Genomic DNA, 18,311 nt, shown 5'->3' on the forward strand with positions numbered 1-18,311 from the left:
GAAATGAAGGTTCTGAATGTGCCGTTGATGCCTGACCTGTTTGAACTGCTTTTCTGAAAAAGGCTGTTTTCTGTCACTACATCGAACTGACCACAGTCGATAGCATGTGTAGACAGGCGGAGAAACAAGGCCAGACATGGGTGTGACTGTCTTGCTGACTGCAACAGTCGTCACACGCTATTCCACATGCATGTGCAGAAACACACACAGAGAAACACACACACTCACACACTGACTTAAGGATTTTTACTCTTATTTACCCACTCGATTCAATTACATTTCTCATTCATCAGGCCGGGTTAATTCTGCAGCCTGCGGTTGTGGTTTTTGTTACTTCCAGGAGCACCCTGATTTGTGAAGGGAACACCTGTAATACTGCTCCGCGAGGCAAGCCTCCGGTACTAAACTAAGCCTGTGAGGGCTCAAACACACACTGACACACACACACACAGAGTCAGATATTCCCTGCCAGTCTCCTTCAAGGACGCCTGGGGAAGACTTGGAGGACAAAATCACACACTCCCCTCTCCCAGTGTCTCAGACGCGCTGCACTTCTAATGCAGACAGAAAGCCTCCTCCAAAGAGACTAGGCACACACAAACTCCCTCTCCCGCGCAGACACACACTTGTACTTAAACACACAAATACCCTGAAAGGCCCTTCCACCTTCCCATCCATGTGAGAAAAGCAGGACATTTTCTGTCTGTGTTGTTTCTCTTATTGTCGCTCTCTCCTGCTCTCAGCTGTTTCAAGCTGTTGAGTGTTGTGTGTGTGTGTGTGTGTGCGTGCGTGCATGTTTCAATGTGTGTGTGAAGTGGAGGGGGCTCACTGGGACTCTTTGACGACCTCATTCACTCCCTTCTTCTCCCCCTCGGCCGCGCCATAGCCGACATGCCCAACAATGAGGCGGGAGGGTGGGAGTGGGACAAAAAACACTGAATGCGTCTTCATTTGCCTGAACTTTTCACACGTCTTTTTCCTTTTGTTGCCGGCCGCCCGTTCACTACGGTGCTGTGAGCCGCTCAGCCAGTTTCCGCTGGCAAGACAGCCAACCAAAGCAGCCACTTTTCCTCCCCCCCCTCCTCTGTCACCCCTCTCCGCTCCTTTTCCACAATGTTAAGCCCATTTTTAGCTTGACATAATCTGAAATGGTACTTAAGTGAATTTATGTCTACCTCAGTGCATTAACTTCTGCTATTTCCTCCTTTATGTTGCTGTTTTTTTTGTTTGTTTTTTTGCAGTGGGTGCAGCAATGGAGGGAGTGAGAGGGAGGGAGAGATTTGAAACTCAGACCACGGAGTAGACAGCCTATCAGTATTCAGTAGAGAAAGTGAGTGATGGAGGGAGAGAGAGACGGAGAGAGAGAGCGAGAGAGAGAAAAAGGAGGAGGGGGTGATGTATCAATATTCTGAGTAGTGTTTGAGGGCAAGGGGAACGAACAGAGGAGAGGGGGAAGGAGGGGGGAGATTGGTGGGAGAGAGAGTACTTGAGTGAGTCTCTGAGTGATTATTTGTTCACGTATACGCTTGCATGTGTGTGTATGTGCATCTGTGATCGTATGTGTTGTTTGCTTTTGTGTATGAGGTTGTGGGTCTGAGCACGTGTTGACCATAGGTTGTACATACAGTGCATTTACTCAATCACTGTACGCAAGTACGATTTTACTTGAGTATTTCAATTTTATCCCGCTTTGTCAAACATTTATCAACAGAACATATGTTAAATATGTGAGATCATAAATTTTATGCTGACCAATCAGATGAATCAGGCTTTTAGACGGGCCACAGTTCATGTATTAATATCAGATGATTACTGAATGTTTCATATATGTTCGCAACAGGCAGTAATGTGGTTTTGCGGTCTCTGCAGATGTGGAGAAAGCCTTCAAACACGTGAAATGACTGCATCTGGGCCCCGTTTCTGAAAGCATTTTCAGCCTTAGATCTTAACCAATAGACTTAGCTGGGTTCAGACTACACAATTAATTGTCCGACCCGACAGATGTAGTCAGTCAGGAATGAAAATGGGCGATGGGCGTGACAATTGGATGCTTTATCCTGTGCAGTGTGTAACACAGTGGACGATGACTGGTGCTGCCTCATGATGTCCCAACACAAAGACGAGCACGTTTGAATTTATTTTGCTCTCCGAAACAAATTCCACGGCGTGTGAAATGTCCGAGACAGAGAAGTCTTCAGTTCACAACTGTGAACAAGGCAGAGCAAGAATAGTGTTGTTGGTGCTGTGAGGTGAAACTGTGAAACGGGAAAGATCACTGTTAGTTTTTTCTTACTTTTCATTAGATTTTTCCAAACAAAGACAGCCAGTATCATACACACTGCTTCAGACTCCAGTGATTAAAAAAAATCTTGTTTCCAGAAGTTGGTCCCTAGCACCCCCTTCCTGAAAAAAACATGTTGGAGGACCAAAGTTTAGCCTGTTGTGTCTCCTGGTCAAGTCTTGTTGCCCTGTGGCTTTTTCAACAAGCAGGAGTTATGTTTACATTCAGTGTCACTGATCAAAACACTTACTTTTGGGGTTAAATAAATGTGTTGAATGCATTTATTTTCTCATAATCTATCGTTCTAAAGTGTGTCATTGTTTACATTCATGTTTAGCAGCTAACAGTCTTCTTCTGCTCTGCCTTTGTTGATACGTCGCTGCACATCTTGACGTGTTTCCACCTGTAGATCAGTGGAATCATTTTGGAAGGGTGTGTGCATCCTCATCCACAAGACAACCAAAACTCATAAAAAAACAGCTCCATAGTGCTCGCAGAGGTCAAAAATACCACATTGAACCTTTCAGGTGCTTTTGGGAAAGGGGGCTTTGTTTTCTTTTGACCTTAAAGTGCATTTATATTCATCCAGTGGCAGTGGCGGTAACAAGTAGTGGGGTTGGATGTGAATCCAGAAGGCTGCCAGAGGCATCAGACGAGGGTCTCCGCCGCTGTTTGCACTGGTAATCAAGTCATTCGCTGAGGTATTCTGGTGCGATGCTGCTTAATACTTCGACTCCTTTACATTGCAGAGAAAAGTGTTGTACTTTTTACTCAGCTTTGTTAATTTTAATTACATTTCAGACTAAGATTACATCATCTTTACTGTATAGAGTGGTTGGAATTACCTCCACCTCCACGAGCTAAACCATATAAATGCTGCTTTAATTTTAATGCATCAGTAATAATAACACAATATTATGATCTGTCTTTTATAAGCATAGTGAGTATTTTAACTCTGACTTTACTTTGCTGTAAATAAGTCTGTTCTTGTACATAAGTGCTTAGATTGTACTTAGATTTTGAATGCAAGGCTTTTATTTGTAATTATGTATTTTTACATTATGCTAAGAGGCAGTGTCTGTGTGCATTATGTGAGGCTGTTTGTTGGGCTTCAAATAATCTGTTCACACGGTCACATTATGTGGACTCATCTTCCGTTAAGGACAAAGACGACTGTCTTCTGAAGAAAAACGACCACATTTGTCACTTGTTAAAATGCCTAATGCGACTTTTATGTTTACCTGACAAAGACTCTCTTGTGGCGTCGTGAATTAGATCTTTTTTTTCCCTCAGAGGCAAAGGCCAAGGTAGTGTGAGATTTTTAAATAATTATGGATGGATGGGTCAACAAATGTTTTTATTTTTAATTTACCATGACCTCCATCTCATGACCTTAACCTTTCTTTACAAAACAGGCATTGCGTCTAAATCTAATCAAATCTTAACTTTAGCGGTGGCAGTGTTGGTTGTTTTGGATGAGAATAACTATAATTTCCGTGTTTTTATCCAAATTAATTGACTTTTGATAATAAAAGATCAGAAAATTCTGATACTGTGTGGGTCGTTTTGGAAGACAGTTGCAAACACTGGGTTTGTTCATTTAGGTTGGATGACTTGTTGGACATAGATCCGTTTTCCTACAAGGTAAAGCATTCAATTTTAGCGTTAACACTTGTTTTTCGGTTAAGGTTAAGGTCAGGTGAGTCTCCAGGAATTAATTTAAGTCAATGTGATGTCCAACTAAGTGCCAAAAACAAGTTTGTGTGTGTGTCTGCGTGTTTGCACGGGACAGGAGTCACAGTTTACAATACGTGTGGATGTGATGGAATCTCCCACTTGTTTCAGTCATCCCTTCCCTCTCCGTCTCTCTCTCTCTCTCTCTCTTTTACTCCGGCTGCTAATCAGCATTTGAAAGGCAGCTTTGACACTGAGAAAGAAAGTGAGGGGGGCACAGGGAGGTGGGGGTAAACGAAAGCATGAGACACAGCGAGCGAGGGAGTGAGGGAGGGAGAGCCGGAGAGAGACTGAGGCGAGGGGCTGTACAAGCATGCCTTTTATATTTACTAGTGACTGAGAGAGAGAGAGAGAGAGGGAGGGAGAGGGACAGAGAGAGAGAGAGAGAGAGAGAGAGCAGCTGAAGGCAGAGACAACTGGTGTGCACGGCTTTCCCAAGAGGAAATGAAAAGAAAGAAGCTCAGCGAGGAGAGTGAATGAGTGAGCGGGAGAGAGGAAGGGTGGGAGGGAGCATGCCGGCTGGATAGAGAGAGAGAGAGAGAGAAAGAGAGAGAGAGAGACGTAGTGAGAGAGAGAGAGAGAGAGCGAGGAAGAGATTCTCACACTGGCTGTGTCCTAATCCGAGTCCATCTCCAAGAAGCAGCGGAGCAGAGTGTTGGTGAAGTGAGTCTGAGAGCCAAGGAGAGCTACATCAGCTTCACACACAGGCACACACACAAACACACACTCACACTCTCTCTCCCTCTCTTTCTCTCTTACACACACACACACACACACACACTCTTTCTGCAACGGGAGTCCACGATGTGTCCGGCTGCACGGTCACGGCTTTTGTGAAAGTGAGGGGATTGACGCTGCCCCCGTCCCAGCCCCCTCGGCTCACACACACACAGTGTTTGTTTGCTGTGTTTAAGCTTGAGGTGCCGGTGGAGGTGGTGCTGCTGCTGCTGCTGCTGCTGCCGCTGCTGCTGCTGCTGGTGGAGGTGGTGGTGGTGTGGTGGTGGTGTGGTGGGGGGGCACCGCCAGGGCAGAGCAAGGGGCTCCGGAGAGGAGGAGGAAGAGAGGAAGAAGAAGGAGAAGAAGAAGAGGAGGAGGAGGAAGAAGAGAGAGACAAAGTGGATCAGATCAACAGCAACAGACTGAACGCTGGAAATGCCCGTCAGGTGAGTAGATAATGGATCTAACAACTTTATGGTCACACACGCACACACGCATGCATGAGCGTACACACACTTTCTCACTCTCGGGCTTGTTTTTGTCACACACACGCCGGACACACACGCACATAAAGTTGTCACCTTTTATCATGCAGATTCTTGCTGTTAGTCTGATTTATTTTGATGTCTCAATATGTTGTCAAATCTCGATAAGGAAAAAAAAACGAGTTTTATTATAACTTGTTAAATTTACACCTGAAGTAGTGCTTTTTAAAAAAAAATGTTTTATGTATTCTGTGATAAAATATCAGCATGTGTGCAGCGGGGGGAACTTTTTACTGAGTCTAATTAAGAGCAGAACAGAAATATTTCACAATCGTAACATTTCTTAGACTTAATTTGCACGTTAGCAATCAGTAGAAAGTCAAAATCATTTAGGATATAAATTATAAAATGAGATTAAAGGAATTAGGAGTTTATTTCTAAAACTCTCCTCTACTTACTGACATCTCTTTTTTTTTTACTGCATGACAGCATGCATGAATACACAGAAAATCCACTGATAAATGTGCATATTTTAAGATAAAGCGGCCGTTTTATAATGTACTATAAATGATTATTGTTGTTTCATTTGCTCAGATAATTAGACTAATATTTGCTCTTCCTTGAAAGCACCGTCACTGCTTTTCCACAAAGTTTCTTTGTGCATTTCATCAATTTAGTGTAACAGATAAAACATTCTCCAATCTTTCCTCTTCAGATAAGCCAGATAATTATGCGTGTAGGTAATTATGGCCCAACTCTTTCTGATAAATTTTGCATGCTTGCGTGTGTGTGTGTGTTTGCGGTGTGTTTGCGGTGTGTGTTTGTGTGTGTGTGTGCGGGCGCTGGAGTTTGAGATACAGAAGCAGAGAGCAGAGCAGAGAGAGTGAGCGGCTGCGTGTCCGTCTCCACCTGCAGAGGCAGAATTGGACACAGTTTACTGGCTCAGTAACATTCGGTGCCTTCAGGGTGTTTGCAGCAGGTGGTCCAAATTGGCAGAATGACTGTGACAAACGCACAGTGTTCGCCCGCCGCTGCTGTAAAGTAAATAACAACATCAAACCATCACGGAGAGATTTCAGGTTTTTCTGCTTTTTTTTTCCCTCTCTCTTTCTTTTTTTGCCATAATTTGTCGTTACTGTGGCTGGAGGCTTGTCACCTGGAGTAAAAAAAGTCAGACTCTCAGAGTGGTGGAGCAGTTATTTCACAAAGGAAAAATGTGTGCGTGCATGCATGAGTGTGTGCAAATGTGTGTTTGCTATAAATTCTGCTCTGTTTCATAAACCGCCAACAGCATCATTTGCACACACACCTGCTGAGAGAGCAGGTGCTCAGATAAATTCAAACCAAATGACTACCTGCAGAGGAGAGCCACTCTCTCAGGTGTCAGGATGAGTGAGAAGAGTTACTGCCCGTGCTCACATGTTAGCCGGCAGTTTTGAGTGACTTTCTGCAATTATTATTTTATCTTTTTGAAATATTTTTGTAAAGATCGCACACAGCAGCAACGTATGCATGTTGCAAAACTGACACGAATTAGGGTTAGAGCGTGTCCGTTGGTACAGTTTATACCTCGGCCCACTGAGCCACGAAGCCTCTCCATCCGTTTCTCTTCTCGCATGTGCAGGATGCTCCGGTCGTGACCCACCATTAGGCCTTTTATATTAGACCCAGACGCAGGTTTCTTCTTCGGATTTTGGATTTAAGGATCTGCAGCTCGTGCCAACAGGCAACTATGTGACAGACCCCGACTTGGATTACTTTGTGAAACTGAAAACAAAGAGTCCCGTTGAAGATGGCAGACAAAAGTTGAAATGAATTTTTTAATAAAAAGGAATTCTGAGCAGCAGGCAGATGAGCGCCGCTTTTATTTTTCTGCCAAAAATCAGCACTTGGGTGTGTTTCTGATGCTGCTGGGAGGTTCACATCTGGTTTTCTTTGCCAGATTCTCTATTAATGTTCCATAAATAAGCAAGAAAGTTTAAATCAGTCGTTTTTTAAATGCAGTTTGGTTGGCAGACGGGAGCAGATTCACTTTTTGTGACTCATGGACAACTTCTCAGGTAGACAGACTCCCTCCCTTCCTCTCTTGATATTTTTGTCTCTCTCTGTTGCTCTCATCGACACACACACGCGCGCGCACACACACACCGAGGTGGTCAGTGTCTGGTGTGTTGACAGACAGCAGCTCACACATGCCTTGCTCTCGGCGTGCGTGCGTGCGTGTGTGTGTGTGAAGAGCGTTGACAGACAGTGTGTGGGTCTGTGACAGAGGGTGTCAGCGCAGTGTCAGGGAGATGTGTTTAGTGTCACACTCTGCTGACCTGATCTCCGGTCGGACTGTCCACTCCGGCCCCGCTGTGGCTCCTTACATAACCCCCGCTGTCATTCACACACCGGCCTGAAGGGATCCACCAGGCTGCACACACACACACTCGCACACACACATGCATTTACTTAGTGACGTGCGCACAATGTATAGGCATCCACGGGCTCTAAATCGGACGTCAGATCAGGTGCGAATCTGCCTCACGAGATCTCTTTCTCATGTCGTTTTTCCCCTTCTTCCTCGCTCTCTCATGTAGTCCGTGACATAAAGCAGATGCTACATAAATTAACACGAAATCTGGAAATACTCGAAACAAAGCTCCGAGCAGTGTGTGGGAATATAGTATGAGGCCAACGGGTATCCTGTTTTTCCCCAGCGTGCTTGCGAGACACCTACACAACTTGTGCAACTCTTATCAAGAGTTTGACACCGCTCTGAACTCTGACATCTGCACCATGCTAATTGATGTGTCTGTATTAGCATGTGGACATCTCAGCGCTGGTGTGTAGAACGAGGGTGGTGCTTTCAAGTCCGCACACACACACACACTGGTGTGTACGTGCATGTGCTGGCGAGAGTGAGTGACCCTGTGTGCTGTGCTTTGGCCTGTGGTTATTTGGAGGTCAGTGCTGATGTGGTCTCTGCCTGCGGGAGTGGATTTACCATCTTCCGCCTTATAGAGACCTGCATCCACTTAACGGACTCCTCTCTCCACAGTCAGAGGGAGAAGTTTTTCTCTCTTCTTTCTACCTTTTCTGTTTGTTCACCACTAACTTTTTTGGGGAACATCTGAACATTAGAAACGCTGTATATGAATATGATCGGTACTCTCTCTTACAATGCAAAATAAGAAGCTTTTATCATCGACTTCCCTTCACCTTTAGCCTCGCCTTACATCGAGGTCGTGGTATTTAACCTCAGAATAGATCGCAGCTATTATTTTGACTTGTGCTACTTTATTGACCCGGGATCTTCTCTTTCAAGCCCAGATATCATAAAGGTCAGGGATGGTTAACTCCATGATGGACTGAGCGCTTTTAGAGACTGTATTTCTTTTTATCGACTTTTAGGTGTTTTGAACTTTATGTTCATACATTTGAGTTCATTTCACGCTCACTGTTGATCCAGAGTCTCTTTATGCCTTTTATTTATAGCGAAAACTAACCCCAGGATGTATTGCACTACTTTTAATACAACGTTTAGGGATTCAAGATTAGACATTTTGTAAAATCATATCAATTGATTTAACGTATTCGTTATGTGGATTATTTTGCGCATCCAGTTGCTCCAGAAGTCATAAATAAGAATTTAAAGGGGCACTATGTAGTTTTGGAGAGGAAATTCAAACTCAGAATTTTTATATTTACAATATTAATGAGGAAATAATACAAACTCAGAAATATTTCGTTTTTTTACATAACTGAATAAACAAGCTGTTCTCAGAGGAAAATAAGATCCCAGAACTCTGTTTGAAGCTAGAAAGGTGGCAGGGTCCGCCAAATATAAACAAATGAAAACATTACGAAGTTGTGTTGTCCTTTAAGGTCAGTGTGTTTATTCCGTTTATTCAGTCATAAAAACAAAGAGAGTTTTTTAGTTAGTTTCAGTCACTAAAGATCTTTCTCTTCTGATTAAAATCCCTCCACCAAAACTACGTAGCGCACCTTTAAGATGGCAATTGTTGCCGAGAATGTCAGTTTATACGATGAAGTCAATACTAAGCGAGGGATGACATCAGAGCAGTCTTCAGAGACTAAATCATTTTACTTGGTAAAAACTGTAAATATATATGATTCCGTGCGCTGATGCTTTCAACTTCATATTTAATACAGTTCAGGTGAAGTGCAGCGTTTCTTTTGTGTACACTCAGGCTGGGCTGGATGGTAATTATGACAGGCATGGATTGGATTCTGCGTAGCTCCACGCCCGTGAGGAGTGGACATCAAAGCTCGCTCACCAAAGCCCTCTGTAATAAAAGAAGAGGAGGAGAAAGATATTGATTACCAAGGGTGAACATTAGCAAATCTCTTTCTCTCTCCTTTTTTTTCATGTATGTCTTCATCTGTCCATCATTTCTCTCTCTCTCTCTCTATCTCTCTCTCTCGTACTGTCTGATTTGCCTCCCTCCGCCTCAACTTATGCTCCCTCCATCCCCCATCCGCTCTCCATCCACCCCTCTAATCATTTATTTATCGCTGATCTCTTTATTCCGTATTCTTCCAGTTTAGGGACGGTCCACGCTGCGACTGGTTCACTCGCGCGAGGCTGTTATCATCATTCCTTTACACCCCTCCCGAACCCTCCTCTTCCTCCTCATCACCGCAGAGATACCTGGGGGCGGGCGGGGTCACTCTGGTCCAATCTAACGCCGTATTGATTCCATTAGATAATTAATGACCCAGGCAGGGGCCAGGGAGGAGCAAAGAGGGGGTTAGGAGAGATGTGGGGGGTTAGGATGATGGGAGAGGCGATGGAGGAGGAGGAGGAGGAGGAGGAGAGAGGGGGGGACGCCAAGGCCCTTGAGAGTTGGAGAGAACCTTGGGTTGGGAATGATCCAGAGTCGTCAAGGTCAACCGCAGCCGGCGCTCCGATATGGAAGCAGAATGCCGAGCGAGTCAGAATATGGAATACTGATAGAGAGCGAGGGGGGGGGAGATCTTCATGTCCAGCAGCTGTCGATTGATCAGCGGCTGAAAAATTGTACATTAAAAAGTCTTTTGACTTCCAAATCCTGAGGTCCAACCAGGGCCGTAATGCATGATAAGTAGTTTTCAGCCCTCCAACCAGAATACCAAACTTCATCTCCCCGTACGCTCCAGACACTCATTTACAACTACTCAACAACATGAAAGGCAAGATAGAAAACTAGCTACATCAAATATTCTGTTCATGTTATTTCCAACCATGTTTTCTACATCTTCCATGATATTGAGCGTGCTCTATTTGATAAAATATTATTCACAGGAGTATCGTGCATCGCTGTTGTATGTGGACTCCGCTTCTACCTTTAGTCGGAGATAATTAAAGACGGGCGGGGGTTTGAAGATGAGGAGAGAGCTGTGTAAAACTGTTAGCAGTAAGATTTTATTTGATGACTGCTGTACACAGTTTGATGTTGGGTGAAAACTCAAGCCTGCTTTGTCAGTATATTTTATTTTTTGCTCTTACAGAGGTGAAAGGAATCACGTCGCAAATGGGGCCTGGCATGCTGATGTGTGGGTCCAAACTACAGAGTTTGTTCTGATTAGTGCATCGTGTTGAAATAAACATAGGAGAAAATTATATGAAATTTCAGTCCGCATGTTGAAAATGAGGTGAAACACTCCCCAGGGATGTTGGATCATTGTTTATGCTACTAGACTAACCTCAAGGTCTTCAGGACGCCCTCTAAAATGTCCACTTCTAATCAAGAAAGCACTTATCCTCGGTTTTATTTTGCTTTATTAAGTTAGGGACAAAGAATTATAGGGCTGCAACTAACGATTATTTTGACTGTCGAATCATTTGTTGATTATTTTTGCGATAAATCGATTTGTTGTTTGGTCTATAAAATGTTAGAAAATGGTTAGAAGTGTTGATCGACCCACAGATATTCATTTGACTGTCCTAGAGGAAGAAAGAAACCAGAAAATATTCACATTTAAGAAACTGGAATCAGAAAAAAATGACTTTTCTTTTTCTTAAGAAAAACTCAAACTGACTTATCAACTAATTAATGAATCTAGTTCTTAGATCTCAGAATTTTTCAGAAATCCTAGAAATCCTTGTAACTGGAGCTATCGCCCTCTTCCCGTGCGTTGCACAGGCTTGGTCCTCCTCTTCACCTTTGCATGGTCGCAGCCTGCATGCCGTCTCTAGTGGGCCATGAGCGCTCCTCTGCCTCCGCATTCACAGTCTTGGCCAGCCTCTGTATTGGGCCCCAGGGGTCGGTGAGATGAGGCATAAAACAACCATGTCTCTACCTAGGGGAGCTGGTGGCATGGCACTGGGGCTATTGTCTGTCTGCGTGCTGTTTGACTTAAATGTGTTCATTTGCCTGATGCCCCTGACTCCCTACGGGGAGGGGGCGGCTCGGGGAGAGGAGGGGCACGCTAACGAACCTCTGACAGCTGGAGGCCCTAATTAAACGTCCCTGCTGAAAATAAACAGAGCGGGAGCCAAAGCGAGCAGCCAGAGAGAGACGCACGGCAAACAGCGGCTGCGAACGCTCGCCGCAGTGCCCTCCTCTCTGTTGCTGTTGAGCCCGTGCCAAGAGAGCACGGCTCTATAGGGTAGGGGTCTCAAACACACACTATACACACACACACACACACACACACACACACACACACACACACACCACTTATGAATATGTAGCACTGCAGCAACACATTATGAACACCTGCGGTCACACTTGATACAGGTTGATCCCTACAGCTGCGGGCACGGCGGTAGTATATTCTTACTTCTTACTTAGAAGTCACACTTTTTCCCTTTTCCACACATTTCCCACGTCGTGCCGTCTACAGAAGGCGTCGACTCAGCTCGATTGTTTTTTTTTTTTTCGCGCTCTCTGTCTGGATGACACGTCTGACATTCAGCCTGTTGTGCTGCTAGCTAGCCGGAGCATTAGCAGTCAAAGTGGCGGGGTCCATTTGGGTGAGTGCATTAATGGGCCGCCCAACCTGCGACAAGGTTATGAGGCTGATTGAATAATTACTGTGGAGGCCCCTGTCCATTACGCCCCTGTGTCTGCCCAGATAGAGGCAGACGCACACAGAGAGATGGAGAGATAGCCGGAGACAGAAAGATGGAGGGAGAGATTAGATAAGCACAGATAGGGTCAATTAAGAGATAAACATACAGGTAAAGGAAAGTAAAAAGGCGGCGTGCGTGTGTGTGTGAGTGAGAATTTGAGAGTAAATTGTCTCCCTGCCCGTGTCTCCTCCTTGATCTCCCCTCCCGTCCTACTGTACGCGGCCTAATTTGGCATGTAGTGCGTTTATCCAGGTGAGATAGAGAAGGTGACAAAGGTGAAGTTGTCAGACAGAGGTGCGCCGCCCTCTGCTCGACCCTGTCTCCTCTGCACCAGACTCACAGAAAAGAGCAACTGTCAGTGATGCAGGCTGGAAGCTTGAGAGAGAGAAATATAGGTTTCCTATAGCGGAGTGAAGCCTTACACATAAGCCCAGGACAAAATATTCTGTCAATGGAAGTGCCCTGGGAAGAGGTTAAACCGATCGACCAGATTGATCAGATTAGCAACTTTGCCACTAAATTCTCTGAATCCCTTATAATAAAACTTTAAAGGGGAGAGATGCAACTACTGTTGACGTCTACGCAGAAGTTTAACCGCCCAGTCAGACAACAGTTCAGTAGTGCAGGCTGTATATACTGCATAGTTCTTCAGAGGTGGCAAATGTCCACACATTATTTACTCAAGTATAAAGTACAGATACAGAAAAAGTACTGATCCAACTTCTTTACTGAAGTAAAAGTAAAAAGTGAAGCTTCAAACAGTTCACTTAAATAAGGCCGTGGGTGGGGAATGTCTTCTCAGAATCTGCTCCGGCCTCATCGGCAGTGTTACCTCAGCTGTTAGCTCAGTTTAATCCATGCTGCCGCTTTTGTCACTACACGCCCCCCCGGTCCCCATTCTAGTCTCCCCCTCTGTCTGTTTCCTCTTGTCACGTCTTTTATGCAAAATAATTGATAAATCCCCTCAGATGCATTGAAACTAAAGTAACGAGCATGTTTGGTAAATGTAAGGAGTAGAAAGTACAGAAAGTAAGTGTAAGAAAGCCTATAAAAGTAAACAGAAAAAGGAAAAAAGTTTTCAAATAAAATAAATACTCAAATAGAGTTTATTAAACAGTGTTTTAAGTATTTGTACTTTGTTGCTTCCCACCTCCATCTCTGCAGTTCTTGTCATATTTCCACCTTTTAGCCAAACTATGATGATGAATGCGGTACAGATATTCATGAAGCCTTCTGACTTTGCTAACCCCCCTGACTTTTCATTTCTATCAAATTCTTTGGTTTATAATCAAATACCAGTAAAACAGATGACACTCGCTCAGCCTCGACTGCATCGTTATCGTTGATTAGCAAATGATAGCATGCTATTCTTTCTCACACACATTCGGGTATTTGGCGACGAGTGACCAATCCGCCATGATGTCGGAGGTGCACACAAGAAGGTCATCGCCCAGGTTATCACTCTTAAATATTTACTTTCGGTGCATAACCATGGTAATGAAAAATTCCTGTGAAGAAAAGAAAGAAAAAGCACTGTGGCATCCGAGCAATTTGTAGGGATAATCCTTCAGTCCGCAAGGTTTCGACTTTTGATTATCGTGTGCTAGAGGACTTGGCTGCAGCACAAAAACTTGTTCAAAAAGGCACCTCGTGCGTGTTACTGCGGTTTGCTTTTCCTACAGTACGGCGGATAACATTGCAGGGAATTGTTGCTAAACATCAGCATTTTGGCATTGTCGTTGCGCGCATGCTTGGATGGTAACGTTAGCGTTTGGCATGGTTAAAGGAGATGTTAGGAGGTAATTATTCATACTGTACCCCCTCCTGCAGTATCCACTGAAGCTGATCTCTATATCACTAACCTGGGACCATGTTAGCCGTAGAAATTATAAATCTCTGCTTTACCGCTGCCTAAAACTACTAAAGGTAAGTGGCTGACCCGATCTCCCCTTTCAACAACTCCTCTCTCTCTGTGTTGAATCCCTCATCGGCTCTGCAGCCTCTGAAATTGGTCCAAGAAGTTTTCATGCATACATTTAACGTTGGCTGTTTTAGCCTAGATTTGTGAAATGATATCTGCCAAACCTGCCCAGCTTCTGCTGACCCCTCTTAGCCAAGGTCAGCGTAGCCATGCTCAAACTCGAGACATAATCCATTTTCGACTGCCCCGGCAAAGCTCCGCTGAGTTGATTGTGCTGACCCAGCCGGGCCAAAGAAGAAGCGAGTTAGAGAGTGAGAGGAAGTAAGGGAGAGAGAGAGGGCATCTCAGGCCCAAGGGCATGACACCGCGGTGCTCGGGGCCACACCAGCCCTTTAAATGTCAACACAGCACAGAGGGGAGGGAGGGGAGAGGAATCGGAGAGGAGCGGGGCTCTCTTTGAGGACAGAGAAGAATATTGGCAACTTTCAGTACAAGAGGGAAAGTGTTGGAGACGGGCAGAGAGCAGCAATAGATGTGGAGGAGTGGGCAGTGGACGGCGTCGTCTTCAGAGATGTGTTGCAGACAAGTTTAAATATCCTCTCAGGGAAGAGCGGAGACATTTGGAGATCTGTGGTTTCAGTTTAATTGTGACTTAAAAGGAGGCTGCGTGTTTTGTCTTATGTCTATTACCTTGGGAACAGTCTGTGACCTTTATGTGGGGAAGTACATACAGTACCTAATTGCTCTCTGTCAACTTCACCTCTTTCTTTCTTTCTTTCTTTATTTCTTTCTTTCTTTCTTTCTTTCTTTCTTCCTGCAGAATAAGACCTCCAGCCTCGATGAGCATTTTCAGAAAGGCAATTTTTCAGACAGATGAAGTAAAAAATCACGAGACAGGTTTTCATCCGAGCACTTTGATGCAAATTATATTCCATTGAATTAAAAGGGCTGAATGGAAACTGCAAATGGAGATAAAATGTCATCATTTTTCTTTATTGAAAATCGGCCTTCTGCTCACTCCGAGCTGAAAAAGTATTTTGTTGATGAGTGAAATCTGCGGCTGCTAATTAGAAAATTAAAGACTCCCATAACGTGTTAAATTGCACGTGTTCTGTCCCTGACTATTTCGTCTGCCTCTCTTCCTCTGCTGTCTCTCGTGGATCTCCAGGTCTGAATCTGTCACGTCCTCAGCCAATCAGAGCCTTCGTTAACGGCGGCGACGGCGGCGCGTGATTGGGAGAAGGATGGCGACCATGCCGTTTGTCAGCGAGGGGAAGTGCGTGAGCGTGGAGTGGGATTTCCTACAAGGACTTCTGGCCAAGCCTCCCACCCTGCCCTGGTGAGACACGACACACACACCCGTCCCCTCACACTGATACTGTATAAGCCGCCGTGCATGCCCGTGAATTAATCTGCGCAAGGTGAAATCCATGCGTTAACACCCTTGCACACACCGGCAGCCTGAAGAAGAATTTCCTATCAATGAAACACGATCCAGAAGATGTAAGTGTGATCTCCTCGCTGCTACATATAACCTGCATTGTTGCCCACCTGCCAATCCTGTCAGAGCCGTGAATCCCCTCCCCTTAGTGGGAGATTAAGTAAATTTGGCCGGAATTATTAATGGGCAGTCATTTACAGGCGGATATAAAAACTAAGCAGAATCAATGTGTGTGTATTGATTGTTCTCGGTGGCTGGGGTCGAGGCGGTATAATAATGAGATGTTACAGAGGCTGGCAGCATGAGTCCACAACACACACACACAGAAAAACACACACTGTTTTCACTTATTAGAGAAAAGCAAGGAGAAATACAACAGCTGCGTCAGCTGATTAAGACATAAACATATGTACGCACGCTATGTACAGCCTCTTTCTTTGTTCTTTCCTTGCTTTTACTCACACACACACACACACGCACACATGCACACAGCACTGGTGGTCTTTCTTAGGATGAGAATCAACAACACAGACACGAGGGAGAAAGGCTGCTTCTTCTGTCTCTCTCTCACACACACACACACACATTCACACATACACACTTTATTCCAGCGCAGCACCGACACAAATTGTGAAGTGGCTGTGACAACATAATTCCACCACTCAGGCCCCATTGAGGAGAGTCAATACCCAATCAGAGAGACAGGCTACCTGAGCCCCGGCCCCCCTCTGTCACTCCGCCCCTCCCTCTCCTATTGATCCCTCAATCACGGCTTCAGCTCACTAGCCCGGGACCAGATGAGAGAGAGAGGGAGGGAGCGAGGGAGGGAGGGGAGAGGGAGAGAGGGTTGGGAGGGAGGGAGGGAGGGAGGGGAGAGCGAGAGTGAGATAGGCAGCGAGAGATCGTGTATGTGTGTTCACGTATGGATTTTGGAGCAAATGGCATTATTAGGACTGTGCTGTGGCAGATAGAAGAAGGGAGTTTGTCTGTAATTACCAGGCCGATCTGCAACGGGTCAGAATGGAGATTGTTTCACTTGAATTGCAGGAGCCATTACCATCATATGTATTTATGAAATGAGTTTTCTGGATTGATGCTCGGGTCGTCCGCACAGAGCACGAATCACTCAACAGGTGCTCAGTGAATGGACACCATGTGATACCCCCTCCCATCCTCCACAGTGCTGATTCACACTGTTTTCTCTGCCCCTGTTTTCTCTCCTCCCTGCTTTTATCTATTGCTTCCTCCCGTTTTCCTCCCGTCTCTCCCCCCCTTTCACCTCTCAGTCTCCAGAACCTACGTAAAGAGAAGTCTCGCAATGCGGCTCGTTCGCGGCGGGGGAAGGAAAATTTCGAGTTCTTCGAGCTGGCCAAGATGCTGCCTCTGCCCGGGGCCATCACCAGCCAGCTGGACAAGGCCTCAGTCATACGGCTGACCATCAGCTACCTGCACATGCGCACCTTTGCCAGCCAGGGAGACCCGCCCTGGAGCCCTCTGATGGAGGGAGACAGCAACTGCAGCAAAGGTGAGCAAAAGGGAAACACACAAGATTGCTGTAGAGACAGACTGGCACACATGATCGAAAACGTCTGATGCTACTATCAGTATAGTTGAATTACTAGGACTACGCCTGCCGCCATTTCCAAGGATCACGTCACTGCTAGCCACGAGGAGAATGTGTGTGTGTGTGTGTGTGCCGGTTGATCAGCGTGGTAGAGGGTTTGGGGTTCAAATAGTTTGTATGGTAACGTTACCTCAAGCCAGAGCACGTTATGACACCGAGAGCTAATGTGGCTAAACACATGGAAGAGCACATTGGGAAGAAGAATCACGAGCTAAAAGTCAAGCGGGCCAGGACAGAGAAGCTAACGTTAGCTCTGACAGCTGTCACAAACGACAGCTGACTTCACAGCTAGCATAATTAGCTGAAACTGACATCCCTCATTTTTATGTGATTGCTTTTAACAAACCAACGAGTGCATTAAATAGGTATACAAGCTATTTTAAAAATGTGTTTAAAAAAAGAGTGAGGCAAATATCTCATTTGCACAACTTTAACCACTGGACTATTCATGCTTTTCACTAAAAAGAGGGCAATTAGCTGGTGGCTAGCGACAGAACACACCAGAAACTCTGGGTCTGTCTGTTGTTTCCCTCCAGTCTCTCTCCTGCTTCTTCTTGTGTCTAATCCTATCTTTCCATTGACTTTGTATGCAATCACGCCTACACCAAAATTTGATTTGTGTCCCGTCCGAACACCCAGTTAGTATGAAACAGAGCCGTAGCTTCTACCAAGTTCACACTCCCATGGGAATCTGAGGTTTTAGTAATTTGGGAAGTTGACATGCTGCATTTGCAAAGTAACATTTTATGGGCTGATTCCAATATATTTTACACTCAGTGCACTTAAATGTAATTCATTTTAGACCAGGAAAGGATTCAGACTCCAGATTTTCACCAGATTTTCTTTCCTGGATGCCTGGCAAGGGCCTGGATTTAGACCCTCGTTGGATAATTAAATGTTTATATTATTGAAAATATATAAATCAAAATAATAAAAAAAATAATTTGTTGTCTGGTCAAAATTTTTGTGGTGGGAGAGTCTTGGACTGGTGGCCTCAGTATTTTTAACACCCTGGCTACACCCCTGATAGGAAATATTATTAGAA

General features: G+C 45.0%; 1 protein-coding gene and 1 long non-coding RNA gene across 2 annotated transcripts in view; one reads left to right on the forward strand and one right to left on the reverse strand.

Annotated features, from left to right (window-relative positions):
- Window positions 1–4,976: 4,976 nt before the first annotated feature.
- Window positions 4,977–18,311, forward strand: part of npas1 (neuronal PAS domain protein 1) — a 41,236-nt gene continuing 27,901 nt past the window's right edge. Inside the window, exons 1-3 of the mRNA XM_084351525.1 lie at window positions 4,977–5,178; window positions 15,370–15,540; window positions 16,929–17,167. Coding sequence (XP_084207651.1) covers window positions 15,446–15,540; window positions 16,929–17,167 — 334 coding nt within the window. The 5' untranslated portion in view covers window positions 4,977–5,178; window positions 15,370–15,445. The remainder of the gene's footprint in view (window positions 5,179–15,369; window positions 15,541–16,928; window positions 17,168–18,311) is intronic.
- The window catches only part of LOC311256443, a 40,582-nt gene continuing 31,381 nt past the window's right edge, over window positions 9,111–18,311 (reverse strand). Inside the window, exon 3 of the long non-coding RNA XR_014622501.1 lies at window positions 9,111–9,509. This is a non-coding gene — a long non-coding RNA (uncharacterized lncRNA). The remainder of the gene's footprint in view (window positions 9,510–18,311) is intronic.

This window comes from Pagrus pagrus, assembly GCF_965226575.1.
Source record: "Pagrus pagrus genome assembly, chromosome: 4".
NCBI classification, from domain to species: domain Eukaryota; kingdom Metazoa; phylum Chordata; class Actinopteri; order Spariformes; family Sparidae; genus Pagrus; species Pagrus pagrus.